Raw genomic sequence first — 23,541 nt, forward strand, 5'->3', positions numbered from 1 at the left:
CTGTATGGATTCAACATCCTGAATTCTTGAGTATGCTGCATTCATGTGTGGTGTACTTCATGGAAAAATATTAAATTACTCAGTAAATGAATTCCTTGCACTTATGCTGTGGGTCTAATCAAATAATTTCAGTGTTTTACTGGCATTTGCTAGAGAGTCGCACATGGGCACTGTTCAAAAGAACTGGAGTGAAAAATCTATGAGTGTCATTGGGTCAGGCAATAATGCTTTCTGCACCAATAACGAGAATGACTAACGCAAATAAACCCAGTAGATCATATAGCAAATCTTCCTTGATCTTCTATAGCTTAAAAATGCCCCTTAATGGCTTGAAATGATATAATACAAAATGAAGACAATGGGAAATACCCATAGGCCTTTGTACTTGGATGATCTAAATAGCTATACCGTAGAATTCACAAAAGTTTAACTCTTTTATTTTGTTGTTTTAAATAGATTTTTTTGGGTCACTATTAAGATGATTAATGTTCCCTTAAGTGCACATTAGTGTTCAATACTTTCTGATCGTCTCCACACAGATGAATAGCAGAAGTGCAGTTTAATGTGTACTTCTGTGGGAAGTTAAGTTTATTCATTGTAAGGTTGAGATTCATAATTTCCTGTCCATATTTAACATTATAATATTATCTTCTCTAAATTTAAGCCAATTCAAATGAAGTCGAAATAATGATATTTTAACACAAAATCTGATGTCATTCTACTTTCAGCTAGCTAATCTTATCCAAAAAAAAAAAAGTCTGTCATCATTTATTTCTATCATTACTCATGTTGTTCCCGTTTCTGAGTAATACGTTTTTTTTTTCTTTTCAAAAGAAGTCAGTGGTCATCAAACTGTTTAGGTTACCAAGCAAGCACTATTCTTCAATATATGGGAAATAAGATTCATACTATAGGTTTTGAACAACATAGGTATAAGTACTAAATGATGACAGAATTGTCATTTTTGGATGAACCATCCCTTTAAATTTACTGTGCAGTTCACACCGAAATATTCGTAGTATTTGAATAGGGAATACAGTGTTAAGTATTCACTTTGTTTGTAAATTCAGTTCTCTTATTTGGCAAGTGCCGTCGAAATAATAATTTCCCTTCTAAAACAAATCTGTCTTCCCATGGGGGAAGTGTCTTGGCAGCTCAAAGCATCTACTTCCTCAAATATTTTATCCGACCTTTCGTGTCATATTTTCCTAGAAGATATTCTCATACGGAGCTGAAAACAGGAAGCTCGTGCGCCCCAGTTTGTCAGACTGAAAGAAACTATCTAGCCTTGCATTTATATGCGTGCTTAATTGTTCATCAATTTACACATTTTAACTGAAGATTTAAATTATTGAAGTCCTACCGCTTAATGAAATTGTGATATGACAAGTGTACCGAAGGCAATTTAACGGCAACCTTTCATTTGCAGCTTAATTGTCTCATGGTTATCGCAAGACTAGTGATCATTATCTCACGGACATGCTAATAATGCTGTGAACGGTCCCGGCGTTTCCCAGGGCAACCGCTGAAGACTCCCACCCACGGACGTCTCTGATTGGCTTCTGTACTCAGCGGAGTATTGGATTGGTTTACACAGCTGCCAGTCTTTTGAATGAGTAGCGTTATTTTGACCGTCTATTCCCCGAGGAAGAAGCAGGGTGAAGTAGAAGAGTGGAGTGGAAGATAAGGCGTCGTGTCTTACAAAACAGCTGGTCTCCGACGGCTCTTACAAAGGAACGGCGTTTCATGAGATGGTAAGGACAATGTCTGCAAGGAAACAGTAATGATAGGTTCTCTAGACAAGAGTGTATTAATAATGGAAATGGTTTTATTGAGGTGTTTTTTTTTCTGAATAATTCTGCAGGTGAGCTGTATGTACCGCTGTCCTCTTTTGAAGGACACCTAGACTTCTCCTGAAACTGTTCTCAGGTGCGTGTTTTTATACAGCTGTCAAAACCAACTGTACTTGAGTGAAACACCTGACAGAATTGTGATATTTTCTGTATGTTTCTTTACATAACGAAAGCAAATCAAAAATAGCCTATTTAAAACATGTGTTTTGCTGATGTCTTTCAAATATGTCCAACTTCTGCAAAATAGTGACACAGAAATCCAGAAGTGGTTAAGGGCTCTATGCCTGATATTTTCCTGCAGCAGAGTCACAGCTGGTTTGCAGTAATTGACTGGGTGTGCAGGGGGCTTATTTCTTTATGCAGCTGGAGAGCATCTCTAGATATGACCCCTTATATGTAAATCAGTCTAATGCACAAATGGGATTCTTTTTGGTAGACACAGTAGATTGTGTTCTTTTCTTTTTTTTTTCTCTCAAAAGGCATTACTTGCCATGAGACTAAAGTGCCATATTTAATAATTAATGAGAATGGTCATAGACAGAGGTGGGGTTAGTTCATAGAATATTCAAAGTATTTTCCATCACTGAATAGAAGGCTTTTGTTGATTGTTATTAGGTGAATACAGGCAAATTGGGACGCTTTCAGATAAAAAGTGTAAATTGTATTTTAAAATTTAATGTCAAATGGCTTAATTTCAAATATGGACACAAAATAGAAAGATAATTACGCAAAGACCATGCAAAAACTTTTACAAGATTTTATTAGAAAACAGCAGTACAAAAAATATAAAAAACCATCTGCATAATACATATATCATTTATTTGTGCAAAATAAAGGACAGGCAGGATAAATGACAAAGACACATAGTCTTTCTACACACTTTTTGGTCCATTCTTCTTTCTGAGCATCAGACAGACCTTCCTCTTCTGTGTGTTGAATTTAATCCTGGACAACAGTGAAGGGGTTTAATTATTGGGGAGGCCCACAAAGCTGAGCAAGCAAAAACACATGTTCTCAACCCTAAATCATATTTATATTGACTCAAACATCTCTGAAAGCATCAGTAACAACATACAATCTGTAAACACAAGGCTTCTAGTAATGCATATAACCAGTATTTTATTTTTTTTTAATTTTTTGTCAGTATTTTATATATTTTATTGTCAATATTGTTAATGTATTAATACGCTCGTATAGCCTTTGTAGCTATATGGTAAGCAGAGAGTCGGGAGCTAGTAAATCTTAGAATAAGTATTTTTATGGTAGTGTCTACTTCTGCCACAGAGTGGCAGTGTTTTCACTTTATAAAAAAAAAACTATTTTAGGTTTTAAATCCGTGTATTTTTTAATTTACACTTTTTTAAATGAGTGTATATTATAATCAAATAAATTGCAGTGTCATTAGAGGGCAACTGTTTGTTGACATACCTTTTCCAGCATTTTTGCAGTTTTTTACCCTGCTTGGAGTCTGGATTTAGACAAGCTTGTTGACCTGACAGCTGCAGTCTGTGGAGGAGAAACAGATTGTTTTAAATGTGTGCAAACCACTGCAAGCAATAAGATACAGAAACATTTGATCTGAGGGATTTACTCATGCCAAACTTCCAAACAAACTATATTTGAAGTCTAATGAAGCATTGCTTCATTAATGCTTAGACTATTGTAAAAGTGTTTTTACTAAAACTTAATCCAGATAAAGGGAGACATTTTAGTTTTTCATTTCATATTTCTTTCTTTTCCCTATCCCGCTTCATCTGTATTTACTAGATTTTGCCAAAAGCGAGCTCATATTTTCAGAATTCAGTGTGGTATTATTTGTCTTATCCTGCCCACTCATGCCTAAATTCCATTAGATTTTGCCATAACAGAGCTCATATTTCCAGAGTTCAGTAGTATTATTTGTCTTAACATGCCCATTCAAGCCTAAATTCAAATGAAACTACCACCACATAAATGATCCCAACTCGCGATATGCGTCAACATGAGATATTGTGTAATATCTTCACACACCATTAAAAGTTACCTGGATTGCAAAATGTCCAGGAGGGATATAATTCCATGTTAATTATTACAGACTTATGTCACAGTAATGCTGGGACATTGCATTACAGTAAAGTACTGAATTTCTTAGAATAGTACTATATTATATATTATATATATTATATAGTATATATCATATAGTATTATACTTGGAGGCAGAGGCATCATACACATTGAAAGGTCACATTAACTTAATATATATTGTTTATTTAAAAAGATGCTAAAACAATTATTACATCTTGCAACGACAGACATTGATGACCAAGCAAAAAGTAACATTGAGATAACAAAAAAAAGTAAATGTAAATAAAAAAGTAATGTGAGTGTGAGTAACATGAGGGCAGAAGATGATGACAGAATATCAGTTTGAAGCAAATGATCTGTGGAAAGAGTCACTGCATCTGAATTACCAAATGATTTCTGCAAAAGTGTTTTAGGCAAACACTTTTCGACAATTCATCAAAGGTACATCTTTTTCAGAGGCTGCCCTTAAAATCTACTTGTCTCATGAATCTTACGTAGCACAACATATTCAGAAACCCCTGAATGGGAATTATGCTTTTTTACTCACATGATTTGAACCTTGTTGCAAAGAGGATGTTTCTGTATGATCGTGTAGTCTATAATTTTTCTCCAGTGCACTGAGCCAGTTTCCTCAACACACTCACATTTTTCACGACTTGTAGCTGTCCTGATACCTAAAGACAAATCCAGAAACATAAAACCACATGTCCCACATCACCTCCAAGACCAATATCTGCACTGATAAGTATTTAATGCTACGGTACCTGTCATGAAGTGTAAGCAGACTGAGATTAGGAGAAGCATGCAGGCACTTGCTTGCAGAGTCCTGAAAGCCATTTCTCTAAAGCTGTGTCAATCACAAGAATGTCTCTCGAGTGTGTTTGCGCAGAACTGTACTCTTGTTCTTCCTCACTTTCCCTCCTGAAAACATTTCCTGTATTGCCATATTAAGCAGGATCAGAGTCACATGATTTCAGGTAAATGAGAGATGATTTCTCAACACCTGTGTACCCGCCTTGTTCGTTTTGGGTCTGGAATGCTGTTGTTCTGTCAGTGGTTATATGGTTCAGAGAGTTTGTATTTGAACATATGCTGTTCTGTATCCGTTAAGGATTAATTGTTCAAACTGAAGGGTTCTCACACATTGAACCATTGAATATACAAAGAAATTGCATTGAAATCAGATGTGCAAACCATGTGCTTTCACGTGGTATATTGTATTATATTAAATATTATATTTAGTGCTGTTAAAATTATAATTTTAATGCAGGCGATTCATTTTGGCCACCCCACTCACAGCTGCTGCTTCTTTTTTCTCAACAATAATTGCATTTAGAGCATCTTTGCTGTACATCAGTGTACATCAGTGAAATGCAGATGTGATGTGGTCAGGTTATATGTCAGTAAAAACTATTTTTCTGTCCCGTCAGCCATTATACTGTGTTCTTCAATTGCACTCACTAATATGGTGGTGTGCTGTAGCCTGTATCGTTTCATATTAAAGCAAGGAATGAAACTACAGAAATGCATATCAGATCCATTACACGTTCAGTGGCGGCAGCTCTCTAAAGTAATAGCAGACAAGTTGCCTAATAACCCAGCTGCTGTGATGTCTGTTAATCAAAAAACAAAAGAACGAAGATTAAATCAACAACTTTTGCAGCTTTAAAGCTGCAGTCCGTAACATAGTTTGCTAAAAAATGATCCAAAATCAATATTTGAGCAAGTATATAACCAGCTAGTGTTCAAAACTATTACCTTACATTAGCCTGATTCACAGATCATTTATAGGGAATAATTACATTTAGAATTTTGTTGGCGAATTGTAATCCAGAAAGGATTTTGTGTTTTTGAAACACATGTGCCTGAAATTGAATTATATTCCAGTTTTAAATGTACATCTGATTACAGATAGCCTGGGATTACACAAGATTTGTATTTTAAAGAGAACCAGTTTGAAGGAAGAATAATTAGCTTTTTGGGATAAAATAATTTATTAATGTGAAATTCGAATGGTATGTCAATTAGAGATTAGTCTGTAATCAGTTCTGTTTATTAACTGCTAGAGCGTCAAAAGTTATGTACTGCAGCTTTAAGGATTTTATGTTTGATCACTTTATTCAATTTCTGTATATTTTCTGTAAATTCTGTTTATACAGATAAGTGACATTTATTATAATGGTTTTAGAAGTTGTTATTTTTTATATTGATAGCTCTTAATTATACTGGTATGTTGAATTTCCTAGAGACATCAGTAGTATTGGTATCAGTGATACTCACCTTCAGTCATAAAAAAAGATGCCATTAAACAAATATTAAAAATATACTGTCTTTATGTTGTCTCCACATAAACTGAAGATTGAATATAAAAAAAATCTAAAAAAATGTGTGCTTAATTAGTTGCCATTTTCATTTTGATTGACTGGTTATTGATTGACAGCACTAATATTATTATTTAAAATGACTGCAGACACGCATTAGATTATAGCATCTAAAGTAATATTTAAGGGTTACAAAATAAATAAATAAATAAATATATATAATTATATGTACATGAGAACACAAGGTAGAGAAACACAGAAGTTATTTTTTGTGTGTTAGCTTATGTTTATTATATTAGTTTATTTTATATTAAACTGTAAAAAAAAACATTTTCTTCATGTGATCACTAAACATGCATTTATAAGTATATATATTTATATAACATTTTGAGAACAATAAGAATATAAAAATGTATAAGAATTTATAAGACCATGAAGCTGTGTCTTCTGACTGTCCGGAAATGTTAAAAGGGCTTAACTCATCCCTTTATTAAATGTCAAGGTTAAATGCTGTCCCTGTTGTAACATGTCTTCATTGTATGCCATCCCTTGGTCTCCATACACACGTGCACTTCTCTGAATTCAGCCTTTTCTTATGTCCTTTCTTACGTGCTTGTTTAGTGCATATGAATGTACAGCAGCACTAAAGCACTTTGCAAAAGCTTTTAAGAGTATTCTCTCCTGTGGATCTCTTACTTTCTTTTCTCAGAGTCTTTAGTATTTGAGTTTAAGACTTGACCTTCCTGGATTTTACTTGCTTCCTGTTTCTTTGCCTTGGCTTTTGCTTTTGTTGGTGTATGCATTTTTTGCGGTCCTTGCCATCCTTTTGCATGCTGAAAAAAAAAAAAAACAGTAGACTCAAGCTCAGCAGATTAAGACTTGCAGACCACCATCATATTTGGAGATGTTTGGAGTGAGTGATTTTTGGATATGCTGTGCTGTAGTTTAGAGACTCATTCAGCAATAACACTCTCTTACCGTTGCCAACATTCCAGCAGTCTTTTGCCTTGGGGACCATCTGGACTAAGACACACGAGTCCATTATTCTTCTGTTGTGTGACTCTAATGAAAAATACAGAGAATAATAGCACATGTAAACCCAATTCTGCACGTACATTTAGAATCTCATGAAGTAAAATGTGTGTGAACTACTTACATGATCTCATCCTGTAAACAGTTAGGTCCTTTTAGACTGACATTGAAATCTGAAAATGGTCCCTTGACTCTTTGTATGACCTGTGGACACTGACAGGTCTTTGGAACATATTGGCTGTCCACGACTTGGACTGTATTTAGGAAAATAGAAAAATTTAAATTATTAAACATTCATGATGTATCGACAAATTTCAGAGTCAGTAAGATTGTTGTACTTTTTAAAAAGAAATTCATACTTTTAGTTAGCAATGCATTTAAATGATCAAAGGTGACACTAAATGTTTTCGCACAAAAGACTTATATTTAAAATGCTTTCATTTGTAATCTTTCTATTCACCAAAGAAACCTAAACAAATCTACATATTAGAATATCTTAGTCATTTTAGTCATTTTAATTAGTCATAGTCATTTTAAATTGTAAAACATTTAACAATATTACGGTTTTACTGTATTTTGATAAAATGTATTAAGCTTGTGTGAGCATAAAAGAATTAAAAAGCATTAAAAATGTTTGGAACGATAGTATATAATTAAAATATCTAATTCAAATAATTTATCGTTAAACCTGTACAGCTAGCTTTGCAGAAATGTTAGATTATATTACGTAGAATTTTGCCAACTCAGTTATAACCCAACAGGTGCTCAGTTACTGTTTTAGTTCAGTTACTGTAGTTCGTCTGTTCTGATACACTCACCTGTTAGAAGGATGCTGAGGGTGAAAGACAGCAAAGCAGACACTGTCAGCATCATGATGAAAGTGCTTCTGAGTGTAGGTGCTCAGTGACCTGCTGTCATTTTATACTCCTATGAGGGACTTCCCAGCTCTCATGCCACTCCTGGAAATTCCAGTGCTGCGTTATTACTCCCACGGGATCAAGCTATTTGAACACAGATAATAGAGAGGCATTTACAGAAGCCCATTACTGCAGGAATCTTTAAAAACTTGGTCACATACAGATTATGCAGGCTACGCGCAATTCCCTTATTCACATTTGACACAAAAATTTAAATTCTGTCATAATTTCCTCCTTCTCATGTCATCTAAAAACCTGTATGCTGTTACTTTTCATTGTTGAAAGACTTCTGAAGCCATATTATAGTTTAATATATGAAACAGATTCCTAAAATGGAATTATAATTATATACAGTATGGTGTGAAAACATAAATTATGATTATATATATAATAATAATTAAATTAGTAATTAATAATTAATAATTTAATTAATACGAGCTAGTTTTATGGTGCGTTTTTTCTCTGTATTAATCTGCAAAACAGCTGAGTGAAGAATTTTCAAAACTTTTCCACTGAAGAATGTTTTACTATTCTGTGACCTGTCAGAAGGCCTGAAAACATGCCATGACAAGCCTTGTGGGAAAATTACACATTCTGTTAACTGTTGGACCATGTGATTTCTTCATATTCCTGTGATTACTTTCACTTGTTCCTCCTACACAAGATTTATGGTGACATTAATGGTTCATTTTAGTTATGAGTATTTTTTAAATCACATTACACAAGGTATTATTCCCTGCTAATCACTCACTTGTTCTTGTTCTTGACATTATTAACTTTATCTCTTTCTCCTTGCTTTCTCTCTCATTGTCTTGCTTATCTCTAGCTGAAAGCGTTTCTATTGAGGAACCCCACTATGGATCCTGACAAGACCTCCTATGTTAGGCTGAATGAGGAAAAAGTAATTGCAAAGTAAGATTTCCACTTTTGATACACACTGAACATTAGAAACATGCTTTCTAACTAACTAAACATGATTATATTAAGCCCTTGTTGTTAAATCATGTCCTTTTTTCAGGTCTGATATTTTGTCCCTTCTAAAAACGTACAACTGTTATCATGAGGGAAAAAGCTTCCAGCTTCGGATTCGTGAGGTATGCTACATCACAGAAAGTGAAATTAACTTCATACCTAAATCAAATCTTTTGTTACCTGGTTAGTGATTAATAGATACAATCTGACCAAGAGTTGCGTCAGAGTGTGTGAGACAGCAAAACAAAAAGATCATTGTCTCGGAGTATGAATACGGAGTATGGGACGTTGGCATAAATCCAAGTGCCATTCTTACAAATGCTGATTAAATGGGCCTAGATGACATGTGATTGGATGCATAACATTATTATATTTGTATTGTAACAATTATATGACCCTTGTCCACAAAAACGGTCATAAGGGTCATTTGTTTTTTAAATTGGAGATTTATACATCAAACAAAAACCTGAAAGTTGAATAAATAAGTTTTCCGTTGATGTATGGTCTGTTAGGAAATACAACTATTTGTAAATCTGGAATCTGATGGTTCAAAAAAATCTAAATACTGAGAAAATACCCTTTAAAGTTGTCCAAATGAAGTCCTTAGCAATACATATTACTAATCATGAATTAAGTTTTGATATATTTATTGTAGGAAATTTACAAAATATTTTTATGGAACATAAATATATTTTTAATTTTTATTTACATAAAAAATTTTATGGAACAAAAATATGTGGCTTGTATAAATATGTATCTATAAGTGAATAAAAAATTATTGTGATTATATGAACAGAGCTTAGTAGATTGCTAACAGATGGTAATATGTTACTGATTCCAAATTACATTTAATAGACAAATTAATACATGATTAAATAACCCTGCATGTTCATCCATAGTTGATGTAACGTTGAAATGCTAAGAAAACGGTTCTTAAAACTGAAATGATTTCTTTAAATCCAGTGGTAATATGCTGTCTCCATGGCTTCTCAGTTTTCTGTGTAATTACAGCCACCTGACTAGTGACTGATCTTTGTGTGAATGTCCGCAGAAGACTAGAAGACTTTCTGATTGTCTATAAGTGGTAGGCTATTTTAGAAAGTACAGTTTAAAAGATGAAAAAGAAGAATTAGGGAGAATCAATAAATTATGAATCATTTATTGCTGTTAAGTGACAGTTTAAGTGATGAAATGTAATTTAATCTAATTACAAGTACCTAATTTTTGGAATCTGATCACGTAATCCAGATTTATGAGATATACGGTATATACATATCTACAAATGATTTACAATCTTTTCTGTCAGTGAACATGACCGAGAGTACAAACAATCTCCTAATTATTTCCAATTTTATCACGACAAGTAACTTAACAAGTGTTTTTAATAGGAGGTTTGTGTGATCTGTGAAGTCTGTCACATTGTTATGATCTGTAGGATCTGTTACAGTCTCTGGGAAATCCCTGCAGGCTGCTTGTGATTTAAGAACGAGTTTGATCCAAATTTAACCTCAGTATGATACGTAAAAGAGATCTTCCACTTCTCAGACTCACGTAGTGACTAAAATAACAGTTTTTAAAATAACTGTCATTGTGTGTGAATATGCATAATATATTACACTTTTTGCAACTAAATGCCATAAATGGAACAGGAAGAGTTTATTCATAAATATGCCATAATTCACATTTGGCTAGGATCTAAATGTTGTTCTAGGATCTAAATGTTGTTCTAGGATCTAAATGTTGAAATGTCTGTGATGACAAACCTGATTATCACATGAGTGATATCACATGAGGGATATCCTCAGGTATTGTGAGTATAAACAGATAGTACCACGTGATATTATCTGTATGGAGAGAGGAAGAGCAAGAAAGGGGTGGGGGGGGGGGGCAGATATGTACAAACCGATGAAAGACACATTAAGATAAAGACTAGGTTCAGGGGAAATGAAATTGCTGAAAGGAAATTAGTAACTGTGATAGATTGCAGGAGCCTAGTAAAGTAAGTATTGATGTAGCAAGGTTTGTAATGCTCTGGGTTCTCTGATGATAGTGTACTTCTTATAAACCAACTACTTTCTGTGTAGAAGCCCTGGCACTTGTGTACATTTATGTGACAACAGGCCTACAAAGGTAAGCCCAGACAAAAAGTGACTATATCTTCAGAGAATATTGCTTTATACAATATCAGCACAGGTTTTTGAAGACATCCACTCAAAATCAGCTTTAAAAGTTAAGGAAATTGTCTAAGATATTCAGGTTTGATTTTATTTAATAAATAAGATCAAATAAACCTTTTTAACCATGTTGTTGTGAGAAGACCGACTTGAACCTGGGAGCAATTATTGACTTCTGGTAAGTTCTGTGTATTTTGATAAAATACAACGAGTAAAATGAAGATGATTTACCATTGTCAGATTTATGTTTGAGGACTTTTAGAAACATGATAATTACTTTTTCCCTTCTCAATTTCCTTTCACGTAACTTGAAGACTTTCAACTTGGTCCACTGTGACCGAATAATTGCCATTTATGTAAATTTGTCTAGTTTAACCAACCTAAACTATTGTTTATAAACGGTTCCTGGTTATTGTAAGCAAGCACGTCAGTGCATTTTGGTCATATTGCTTCTTGGTGTTGTTTAGACTTTAGATTTGGGAGATGAGAGATTAGTCTCAGATTCTGCAGAATGCAGCAACCATCCACAATCTATTTTCTGAGCTTATTGTACGTCTTTAGACAACTTGCAGTCAAGGTGCGCCAATTCTGGAAACATGTTTACACAAGTCAATACACTTAAGGAAAAATTAATCACTGGAACTGACATTTCGCCAGGTCGGTGCATCACTTCTTTGAAAGATTATTGTAACGAGCAGGTCTGTAAGCGAATGAATGAAAAATTCCACATTTTTAAGCAATTTCTGTGAAATAACCTTAGAATACTACATACCTGCTGAAAAATAATAATAATAATAAACAAAAAAAAACAGCCTAAGATGGTTGGCTGGTGTTAGCTGGTCATCCAGCCTGGTTATAGCTGGTCAGCAGGCTGGCTTTAGTGGGGTCTCTTGACAACTTCTTTAGCTGCTCAGGTTGGGAGACCAGATAAAACCAGCTACTTCCAGCTTAAACTTAACTTTTTTTTTTTTAAGCAGGGTTATGAACAAACAGAAACTATGTCTACACGCTACACTGACTGTTTTTACTTTCCTTTCTGTACAGACTTGCTGTGTAATTTCTTTATTAATCAGTATACCTGTTAATGCGTTTTCATGTTGGTATTATTGTGACAGAACTGGTTGGAAAACACTAGAAGCCACTAAAATAAAACAAACATCGCGTTACTTATTGTAACATTTTTATGATTCATGGTAATACTACAAAAGAAAACACTTTTCTTTCCTCCTCGTCCTCAGGCAGCAGGTCAGAATCAGGGCGTTCATTGAGCGCCCTCTGTTGGTTGTGTTTAGACAATGCTGTAAAATTACATGCAGCCAACAGAGGTCGCCCATAGCTTCAGAACTGAACTTAAAAAGATAATTCACCAAAAAAGATTTTGTGAACATTTACTTTCTCTCATGTTGTATCAAACCTTTACGAATTATTTTCTTGTGCTGAACACAAAATAATATATTTTGAAGAATGTCATTGAGTAAATGCTGACATAATTTTGTTTTTGGTGACTCTCCCTTTAAGCTTATGTATCACAAATGTCATCTCTTGGATTGGGAACCTGATATGAAAGTATATATGTGTTTCTAACCACAAAGAAAAGTACTGTTGTACTTTAGCCCCTGGCCTTGTTTTATTTGCATAAATTGCTTAAGGGATAATATTGTGGGAAGCTATTCCTGATCTGTGAATATGAAAGTGTGCAGAAATCTTTATGTCTGTGATAGATAGCTAGAACTGCCGTAACATATTTAGAAGCTGATGGTAATATTGTTATTGGTCTTTTTCTCTTACATACATGCTTAATACAAATCTAGATGACTTGATGTGTATTCATACATACATGACTGACTATAAATAAATAATTAGCATTACTTTATCAGGATTAAACACTCACTCACACACTCACATAGATAGATAGATAGATAGATAGATAGATAGATAGATAGATAGATAGATAGATAGATAGATAGATAGATAGATAGATAGATAGATAGATAGATAGAAAGGACATGTACTGTAAAAATAAGTCAAAATACATTCTTAAATTTTATTTAAAAAAACATAACAGAAAACCATGACTTTACATTTAACATTAGCATCTTTGTACAAAAAATCTATTCAGACAATAAATTAAGAAGTTCAGTTCATGAGATCCTCTTGAGTTCATCCATCACTCGTTCAGTGTTATCCTCTCATCAACATGACATTAGGCTTTGGCTCATTAGAGTAACCACAAAGCAGCAGGTGCACTGTCTGTCCTGCGTAAATCCTCTCCATGTGACTGTAAGTGTGTCTGTGCAAACAGCCAGTCCAGTGGGTCTTTAGAGCCCCGGTCCACCTGACTGTTGAACCTCAGCATGGCCTCGTCCAGACCCAGGGAAGCGCGGCGGGGCTGCAGAGCCCGGGAACTGCTGCGTGATGTTGAGATAGTACCAGTTTGCTTCCCCATGGGCTTACGTCTCTGAGTCCTGGATATCCTCAAAGGGCCACAAGCAGGCTGGGCAAGTTCCTTGATGGAGTTCATGTATTCCTCCAGGGACTGCGAGAGGTCCTCACGTGACTCTGTTATTGTCGGTAGAGGAGCCACAGACAAGAGTAATCTTCTGGGTTTCATCCTGGAGGGAGATGAGAGATTGTTAGTATTTCTTGTATTCTGTATCTACACTCTTAAAAATTAAGGTTCCAAAAGGTTTTTTTTTGTTTGTTTGTTTATTTTTTGTTTATTCTTTTTGCTACAAGGCCAAGAACCAATTTTTTTTGCCTCACCAAATAACTGATATAGTAAACTGTTCTTAAAAGAACCATTGTTTTCCTTAGAGTGGAGAACAAAATTCCAAAAAAACTTGTCCACTAAGCACCAGTTTTGGTCCACTAAAGAACCTTTATAATTGATCAGATCATAAAAGAAACATTTTTTTCTTAGTGTGAAGAACATTTAAAAAAAAAAAAAATCTTTATTCCATTATGAAGAGCCTGTTGTGCAATGAAACGTGTCCACACTCTCAAAAATAAAGCATCCAAAAGGGGTCCCCAGTTTTGAGTTCTAAAAGACCCTTTTAGTGAATAGTGCTTAAAAGAACCTTTTTTTTTCTTAATGTGAAGAACATCTTAATATTCCAAAAAGTCCTTTTTCACTACTAAGAACCCTTTGTGCAATAGAAGGTTTCCATAGATGTTAAAAGTTCTTCATGGAAACATAGATGCCAGTAAATAAAGTACCTTTTTTTTAAAGAGTCTTTAATGACATTTGGAAGTCAAGAAATGTTTAGTTGTAAGGAACAGATCATTCAGTAAATCAGATATCTCAAACTTACCTGTAGGACAAGCTTGTAGGATCGCAGTGTTGGTTGTTTTGCAGCGGTTGTGTCTGAGACTGTGTTTGGTTTGATCTGGTTTAGAGGCAGCTCACCTCCTTTTATAGGCCACGGCAGTAAAGGACAATAAGCCAAGGCTAATGGCACTATATTTAGCTAAGTGTTGACCTTGCCTGCCTGACAGGAAGTGTGTGTGTGCTGAATGGAGAGTAGAGAGGAAGCTGACCAATGGGACCCCGCCGCAGCTGCCACAAATGTTTACATTGCAGTAACAATGAGGCCCTAGGAGCACTCAGTCCTCCACCTACATGACACTTGACTGCACTCACTCACAATTACAACAGCTGCCAACACAATTACAATATTTTATTTTGGTCAGTTTTTTTGTTGAAGAGCAGTTCCTCAGAGATCGATTGGGGAAAAGTCTGGTGGCCTGCAGCTCTGACCTCTGTCTTGCTTTTTGATTGTGTTGAATGATTATTTAGTTAAAGAATCACAAGAATCTCCTGTACGATTGAGGACTGAACAATTGAGAATTAAATCAAGTTCTGTAAATTCGGAACGTAAATAGCCTTGGACTGAAATGAGATGTTGACACAAGTTCTTCCATCCATATAATTATGTAAATTTTACCATAAAGGAGTTTGTCTGAAACACATTAGTTTTGTGGTTTGTTGAAATAATGTGTCACTGTAAGGTTTAAGTTGGAATGCAGCTGTGGTAATAATATAAGATGTAAATAATAGTATTCACAAGTGAATTGTTTCCTCACTTCAGATTCACCCTTCAGTTAAATCCAAAACTATACAGTACAGCTAAGAAAGGTGCTCATCAAATTAGGTTAAATCTTTTAATTGTTACATGTGACAATTACAGACTGTTACATGATCTGACAACTAGTTATTTTAAGCAGCTGTCCTGAATGAAACCTTACGGTTTAATCTCTTTGGCATATTTAGCTTTGTCAAGACAGTATCGTGCTCTGTAACGGAAGAGACTTATCTTCTTAGACCTAGGATTAAGACTGTGATCAAGTGTCACGTTTCTGCTTGAAAGGATCATACAGTCCATCTGTCCATCCGTCCGTTCGTCTATCCATCCAGTACATTTTTAATAATACATTTGCCATATCTTAATCTTACGATATAAATTCCAATCCCAGTCTTACGATTCCCAATTTGAAACATGCAGAACCTCGGGGTGTTGCCATTCAAATTAATATGATTTTTTCATAAGAAATTAAAACATTTATTTGAGAAAGATGCATTTAATCGATCAGAAGTGATAGTTAAGATATTCATAATGTAACTTAAAAAATATATCATGGTTTCCACAAAAATATTAAGCAGCACAACAGTTTTCAACAGTGTTAACACAACTTTTGGAAAAAAACAAATCCAAGCCTTTAAACTTTCAAATTTGATTAGACAATGTAAGTATATTTCCTTTAGTTGTGACTGTGGCCTATGTTACAGCACTGTAAAATTTTAATTTACCTCTTCTAAACATGATGAATATATATATATATATATATCAACTGAGTAAATATTACTTATTTGAAAGCACATTATTGTTCAGAATCAAACTCTCGAATAATACATCTAGTACGTGTGCTGTATTGTACTCCTCCTAAAGTGACTTTCCATAACTTCACCGCCTCCAATTGAATATCTGCAGTTTGCAACTGCCTCTCCAGCACGTACACTTGAAACAGAGCTGAGACATGAGCCAGCAGGATTTCCTCCATCTGACAAAGGAGTTAATGATTATTATTATTATTTCTTGCAGGAAGAGGGCGAGCTGATCGTGGAGGGTTTACTCAACATCTCCTGGGGCCTGAGGAGGCCAATCAGACTGGAAATGTACGATGACAATGAGCGCTTTCGTTATGCCTGCACGAGTGCGTGGAGGTCGGAGAGCTCAGAGTCCAGCAGGTGGGTGGAACCACCTGAATGCTGCTGCTACACCACACCCAGATGTGTCCTTTCCTTCATTAGGTCATAACTCCATCTGTTTCTCTCATTAACTCAGTTATAGACATTTTCAGGCATGGGCCAGGAAGTGTGTAGTGCTTTTTAGTAGGTTAAACGACTGCTCCTTTATCATTCTCAGTCAGCTCAGATTTGATCATACTGTGCACATTTCCTAAAAAGCCAATAAATTATTACCTTGAAATTTGATAGAGTTCTGTAATTCTCTAGGGGTTGATGACGTGGTCAAGGTCATTGTTAGAAAGTTTTGTTTTGAGGAACATTATGGCACATGAGTGAAACTGAGTGAAACTGTGGTAATGTGGTGTTGATCTTTCACCAACAGAGGAACTGGTTATTCAGAGTCCTGGGCTGCTACTTATTCTCACGTGCAGGAGTCTTCTGAATCATGGAATCATTTTAATCAGCTCTAATGTTGAAAGCTGCAGTGAACTTGATTTGATACTGTGAGCAAGAAGATTCAGCACGTGAACATTGAAGATTTTCATCGTGATTGTATTATTGTATAGCAACAACAGCTACAACAGATAAATCTGAGTAATCAGATGTTTCTTTTTTCAATGAAAGTTTCCAGTTACTCTTTATAATAGAAAATCAGTCAAGTTAAAGTACCAAAGTATCTTAACCATAAATAAAAAAATTTATTACATGAAATAAAATGGATAAAAACAATTACATGTCGTTTAAATTGAAAAATATATACTGCGTGTGTGTATAAATAAATAAATTTAAAAATATATATATATTTACCTAAGGGTCCCCTTACCTGGACCCTTCCTCCATGAACACTACTCAACCCACACAAACCCCGCAGCACGACGAGGACACCAGATCCCCTGTTTGTTTTGGACACTCTTCCCCTTTGGCCACTTTTATTCCCTCTTTTGCTTTATTTTCTGTTATTTTCTGCCCACTGTGTCAGTCGTTGGCTCCTCCCATTGCAATATATAGACCTATAAAACAAAACTTATAAAAATAAAACAAAGACAAAAGAAAAGCTACGTAAATTAAAATGAAAATGGAATATAAAAAGCAAAACTAGTTCATGATATTAAGAAAAACTATAACCATGTCTCGACGATACTATACCAACAATGGCACTTTCCATGAATAATACAAACCCGATTCCAAAAACGTTGGGACACTGTACAAATTGTGAGTAAAAAAGAAAATGGAATAATTTACAAATCTCATAAACTTATATTTTATTCACAATAGAATATAGATAACATATCAAATGTTTAAAGCGAGACATTTTGAAATGTCATGCAAAAATATTGGCTCATTTAGGATTTCTACACATTCCAAAAAAGTTGGGACAGGTAGCAATAAGAGGCCGGAAAAGTTAAATGTACATATAAGGAACAGCTGGAGGACTAATTTGGAACTTATTTAGTCAACTGGCAACATGATTTGGTATAAAAAGAGCCTCTCAGAGTGGCAGTGTCTCTCAGAAGTCAAGATGTGCAGAGGATCAACAATTCCCCCAATGCTACGGCAAAAAATTGTGGAGCAATATCAGAAAGGAGTTTCTCAGAGAAAAATTGCAAAGAGTTTGAAGTTATCATCATCTACAGTGCATAATATCATCCATAGATTCAGAGAATCTGGAACAGTCTCTGTGCGTAAGGGTCATGGCCGGAAAACCATACTGGATGCCGTGATCTCCGGGCCCTTAGATGGCACTGCATCTCATACAGGAATGCTACTGTAATGGAAATCACACAATGGGCTCAGGAATACTTCCAGAAAACATTGTCAGTACAAGGACAACCCAAGTTGTTATCAGCGCTCGGTTCAGAAGCCTGCATCTCTGATGGTATGGGGTTACATGAGTGCGTGTGGCATGGGCAGCTTACACATCTGGAAAGGCACCATCAATGCTGAAAGGTATATCCAAGTTCTAGAACAACATATGCTCCCATCCAGATGTCGTCTCTTTCAAGGAAAGAGCTTGCATTTTCCAACACGACCATGCCAGACCACATACTGCATCAATTACAACATCATAGCTGCGTAGAGTTAGGATCCGGGTACTGAAATGGCCAGCCTGCAGTCCAGATCTGTCACCCATAGAAAACATTTGGCCCATCATAAAGAGGAAGATGCAACAAAGAAGACCTAAGACAGTTGAGCAACTAAGCCTGTATTAGACAAGAATGGGACAACATTCCTATTCCTAAACTTGAGCAACTTTCTCCTCAGTCCCCAGACGTTTGCAGACTGTTATAAAAAGAAGAGGGGTATTGCCACACAGTGGTAAACATGGCCTTGTCCCAACTTTTTGTGGGATGCCATGAAATTTAAAATAAACTTATTTTCCCCTTAAAATTATAATGTTTTTCAGTTTAAACATTTGATATGTCATCTATGTTGTATTCTGAATAAAATATTGAAATTTGAAACTTCCACATCATTGCATTCTGTTTTTATTCACAATTTGTACAGTGTCCCAACTTTTTTGGAATCGGGTTTGTATATAAAAAGATAGAGAAAATTCTTAATTCTGTATTATATATTGATAAAATATTGTATAATATCTAAAAAAGTGTGAAATCAGATGCTTGTGTAAGATCAATAATGTTCCAAATATTAATTACAAAAATAAACTTAATTTCCATTTAAATAACAATAAAGCTCATAGTATATAGTATGGTCTGTTGAGATGGAATAACTAAAAATTATGTTTTATTATTTTTATGATGCTTCCATTATGTATTTTAGTTATGTGGTTATTGTTTACAGGAATGAAAATGCTGAAAACCAGTTTTGTTCAGAGCCCAACAACAACAAAATCAGTGCCTCACCTATACCCAGTGAGTATGAAAATGATCCCTATCATTCCACACACAATTAGGGAAATCTTATCAAAAATGTTATTCATTCATGTTGGAAAATGGACAACATTGGTGGTTGTTATAGATTAGAAGTTTTAATTGAACTAAATGCATATCTAGGTGTTCACCACATTTCCAACACATCATTGAATGCCTCTTCTTAATATTAGCCTGCTCTTGTCTCTGGTTGCTGCTCTGCTGCAGGTGCGGAAGGAGTTGAGGAGGACATCCCTCAACTGCTGAGAACGAGAAGTGACGCAAGCTTCGTGAATATCCAAAGAAGATCCAAAATCCACAACACTGCCGATTCACAGAGGATAAAAAGACACCGCTTCTCCATCAACGGCCATTTTTACAACCACAAAGTAATTTAAATACAACTTTTGTGTTAATACGTTTTTTTCTTTAATATAATATAAAAAAGCACAGTTAACCTTAGTGCACTTGAACTTGAGCTATAAAGCTTTCAACTAGAGATCAGCAATGCAGTGTCTCAGATGGAAGGCAGGGATGAGTTGGAGCTCCTCCACACTCCAAGTTCAGGACAATAGTATAAAAGTGCTCAGTGAAAGACAGCACGCCTTGTGCCTGGCAAGGGCCATGTGCTCTCATAAAGTTCCACAGCAGCATCTGTGAAAGGAGATGTTCATTGTCTAAGTGTTTATGTTGTACATCAGTGTTGAGATGGATGCAGGTGTTGAGAGGCAGTGTTTTCCTGTGCAGGCCTTCCCCTTGGCTGCACCATGTGCTTTTATTATCCAATGTCACCTGCATCTCTCATAAATGGTTCCTGAAAGTCATATGAGTTGGCCTGGTGCCTCTGCAGATGTAGATACTGTAGATAGATAGATAGTTCGGTTATTTACGTGTGTGACAACCGCATTCTGTAACCGAACTCACATCTGTACATTTTCAGGACCATATTAGAACTCAAAAACAGGACTGACAACTGTATTCTGCTGCTGTGTGAACGTGGCCCTAGAGCTTTCAAGCTAAAACCACCAAAGTCGGACTTAGTGTTACAACTTTTCAGACTGATCTGACTTATAGTTTTCATAAAACTGAAAATAAAAAAAAATCAAACATCTATCTATCTATCTATCTATCTATCTATCTATCTATCTATCTATCTATCTATCTATCTATCTATCTATCTATCTATCTATCTATCTATCTATCTATCTATCTATCCTACCAACATGATTATGCTAGAAACATAACAACATGCTAGTAACTTGCTAATCATGCTAGAGACAGTTTAGTCATTTGTAAATCATGCTAGCAACATGCTAGTTACTTGCTAGTCACTTGCTAATCATGCCAGCAATAGGATAGTAACGGGCTAATCATGCTAGAAACATGTTATCAACATTTATCTTATCTATCTTAATTTTCAAACTTCAGGCTTTTAAAACTGCTTTAAACTCACATGCTAGGCTTTCTCAAGCCAACCTTTAGTTTGTCTTAACCGAAATTTTATATCTAGTTTTATTTGCAGTTGTTACTTATTTTAGTACATTAAGGTAAACTGAATGAAATAAGAAATGTTGCTTTGGCAACTAGCTGAAATAAAATAGGTTTAGGTTTTTAAAATATTTTATTTTATTTCTACAATTGTTTATTTTATTGCTGCTCTTGATTCCTTTTTTGCTATGGTATATTTATAGCAATTGTATTGTATTGTATTCTATTGTGAACAAAAGTGTCAACTACTTACTTATGTGAATGTAACAGTTGTCTGTTGACAAAGATAAATTGATGACCACGGATTATATCAACTGTTATATTGTAAGAAAATTATATAAATTTTATTGTAGCTTATATTATATTTTCCAAATCTCATTTGCCAGATTTTACACCAATTGTGTGCCATATAGTTTATGAAATATTACACAATTAATTATCGCTGAATTTGATCACCTTTTTACACATTTTCTTTACAGACATCAGTTTTTACTCCGTCATATGGATCAGTGACTAATGTGCGAGTGAACAGCACTTTGACAACACAGCAAGTTCTTAACCTTCTCCTTAATAAGTTTCGGGTAAGTTTTCCCTTATTCAGCAGACTACCACAATCTTTTCCTTATAGTTAATTCCCTGTTCTCTACAGGTTGAGAATAAGGCAGATGAGTTTGGCCTCTACCTAGTCCATGAATCAGGGGGTGAGCCTTTTCATTTTTAACTTTACTTTTTAAGAAAAGTCAACTGATCTGCAGATTGTAATTATTATATTTTTCCCCATCTTTTGTCTTAAGAGAGAGCAAAACTTAAGGACACAGAATATCCTTTGGTATCTCGTCTGTTGCATGGTCCATGTGAAAAAATCGCCCGAATATTTATTATGGAAAAGGACCTTGGTGAAGAGATAACGTATGATGTAAGTATTTTGTACATTTCAAAGTTCACAATAGGTCATTCAGAACGTGCTTCCCCTGGCAAATTAACATTCTGTTGTTCAAATATAGACACAGTAAACAATAATGTCACTTCCAGATGCTACATATCAAGTCTAATTATAGGATCCTATCCTGGGGACTAACAATAGTACAAATACTTCTATTGCAGTCTCAACATTCATTGTATAATGAAAATGTTGATGCATACGTGCAGGTTCTCTGTGATATTATTGTTAATATTCAGAATACTCTCTGCTTATATCTCAGTGGTTAATGCAATAATGCATTGTCTTACAGGTTGCACAGTATATTAAGTTTGAAATGCCTGTTTTGGGCAGTTTTATCAAGAAATTGAAAGAGGAGGAAGAGCGAGAGATTTTAAAACTAACCAGAAAGTAAGTTTCACATCTGTGTTCCTATAACAAAACAACAATGTATTCATTTTAATCTGTGTTGTACTTTTGTTTTTCACAGATACAGTGCACTGAGATCAATGATATTGCAAAAATTGGATGGCATCTCTAATACTGCAAATTATGCGTGAGAAAATGTCAACTGTTTAGATCAAAAGGCATCCTCTCTGTTGTACAGTCAACACCAGTGATCCACAGATTGCAAGGTTTAGGTTTTTCATTTTTGATAAAGACATGAATGCAACAACTAGTGTATAAAAAGTATAGACTACTGGTAACTAGTAATTAGCAGCTGTAAGTACTTTTACCCATAATTCTCAGGAGATACAAATTACCTATGTTATTTTATGATGCACTTATACTCTATGACTTAAAAGACAAACTACTGTGTATATATTTTTTTGTTGTTGAACTCAGAACATACACACCCCTGACATGTTTCTACAGTAACAATATTACATTTTATACATTTAAAAATAAAACTAATATATAAGGAATTGTGTTTATTTGGTCTCACATTTTTGTCATGTTAGTTTTGTACTCAATATAGAATGTCTAATTCGTAAAATTTTTAATGACTTCCAGACTTTTGACAAAATTAAAGGTCATTTTGCCATTATAATTATATTAAAAATGAATGCATATGATCATATTCCAATACAATCTCTTATTGTTTCATTTTCATCTTAAATCATTGTTTTATTGCTTGAGAAAAAATAATGTGCTGTTTCCCTCATTTTCACAATGAGCATTTCTTATTGTTCTTTGAGTGACCCTTGCACTGAGTCAGTTCCCACGATAAAAGCTCATGTTATTGAAACTAAGACATGAAGTCAGTGCCTTCTGGCTTGAATGCCCATGTTACACAGTGGGAGACATCCTGGGAACAAGGAACATTACATTACTCGAGGTGGTTCCCATTTCCTGGACAAGTAGTACAAGGAGAAAAGTAAACTTTGTTCTTGCGTTCGGGGTCACTTGTCAGTCTTTTATGCCACAAAATATGTAAGCTGGGATTTTTAAATAATGGTTTGAAATGTTTTTGTATTTAATAACGTGAGTTGTAATGACATCAGAAATGTAATTATGTATTATTATATTTAGTACTTTTGAGAACAATGCATGATTTAGTAAAGCTTTTAACTAACAAAAACATCTCGGTTACGTATGTAACCACGGTTCCCTGAATAGGGAACGAGATGCTGCGGTGACGTCACCGGCTATGGGAACACCCCTCGGTGTGACGAATGTCTGAAG

General features: G+C 34.9%; 2 protein-coding genes and 1 long non-coding RNA gene across 3 annotated transcripts; 1 reads left to right on the plus strand and 2 right to left on the minus strand.

Moving 5' to 3' along the window:
- The first annotated feature begins 1,256 nt into the window (after nucleotides 1–1,256).
- On the plus strand, nucleotides 1,257–22,781 carry LOC132156983 (ras association domain-containing protein 4-like). The gene is made up of 12 exons (XM_059566082.1): nucleotides 1,257–1,754; nucleotides 1,857–1,929; nucleotides 9,014–9,099; nucleotides 9,206–9,281; nucleotides 16,433–16,578; nucleotides 19,381–19,451; nucleotides 19,677–19,837; nucleotides 21,416–21,517; nucleotides 21,586–21,637; nucleotides 21,731–21,852; nucleotides 22,169–22,266; nucleotides 22,346–22,781. Exons 3-12 carry the CDS (start codon nucleotides 9,044–9,046, stop codon nucleotides 22,413–22,415), a joined length of 954 nt encoding a protein of 317 aa, XP_059422065.1. The 5' UTR covers nucleotides 1,257–1,754; nucleotides 1,857–1,929; nucleotides 9,014–9,043; the 3' UTR covers nucleotides 22,416–22,781.
- On the minus strand, nucleotides 2,726–4,855 carry LOC132157580 (C-X-C motif chemokine 9-like). Its single transcript, XM_059566942.1, has 4 exons — nucleotides 4,682–4,855; nucleotides 4,465–4,591; nucleotides 3,282–3,359; nucleotides 2,726–2,798 (listed from the first exon to the last, which is right to left on the minus strand). The coding sequence occupies exons 1-4, from the start codon at nucleotides 4,752–4,754 to the stop codon at nucleotides 2,726–2,728; spliced, it is 351 nt and encodes a 116-aa protein (XP_059422925.1). The 5' UTR covers nucleotides 4,755–4,855.
- LOC132156984 (uncharacterized) lies at nucleotides 13,364–14,775 on the minus strand. Its single transcript, XR_009437513.1, has 2 exons — nucleotides 14,645–14,775; nucleotides 13,364–13,945 (listed from the first exon to the last, which is right to left on the minus strand). It is a non-coding gene; the product is annotated as an uncharacterized LOC132156984 (long non-coding RNA).
- Nucleotides 22,782–23,541: the final 760 nt, after the last annotated feature.

Source organism: Carassius carassius, chromosome 14 (genome assembly GCF_963082965.1).
Source record: "Carassius carassius chromosome 14, fCarCar2.1, whole genome shotgun sequence".
Taxonomy (NCBI): domain Eukaryota; kingdom Metazoa; phylum Chordata; class Actinopteri; order Cypriniformes; family Cyprinidae; genus Carassius; species Carassius carassius.

Coding starts and splice junctions, on each gene's coding strand:
- LOC132156983 (XM_059566082.1), top strand. CDS start 9,044: ATGGATCCTGACAAGACCTCCTATGTTAGGCTGAATGAGGAAAAAGTA. Junction 21,518..21,585: donor TTCTCCTTAATAAGTTTCGG/GTAAGTTTTCCC, acceptor TGTTCTCTACAG/GTTGAGAATAAGGCAGATGA. Junction 21,638..21,730: donor CCTAGTCCATGAATCAGGGG/GTGAGCCTTTTC, acceptor TTTTGTCTTAAG/AGAGAGCAAAACTTAAGGAC.
- LOC132157580 (XM_059566942.1), bottom strand. CDS start 4,754: ATGGCTTTCAGGACTCTGCAAGCAAGTGCCTGCATGCTTCTCCTAATC. Junction 4,592..4,681: donor CTGCTTACACTTCATGACAG/GTACCGTAGCAT, acceptor ATTTGTCTTTAG/GTATCAGGACAGCTACAAGT. Junction 2,799..3,281: donor CTGCAAAAATGCTGGAAAAG/GTATGTCAACAA, acceptor ACTGTTGTCCAG/GATTAAATTCAACACACAGA.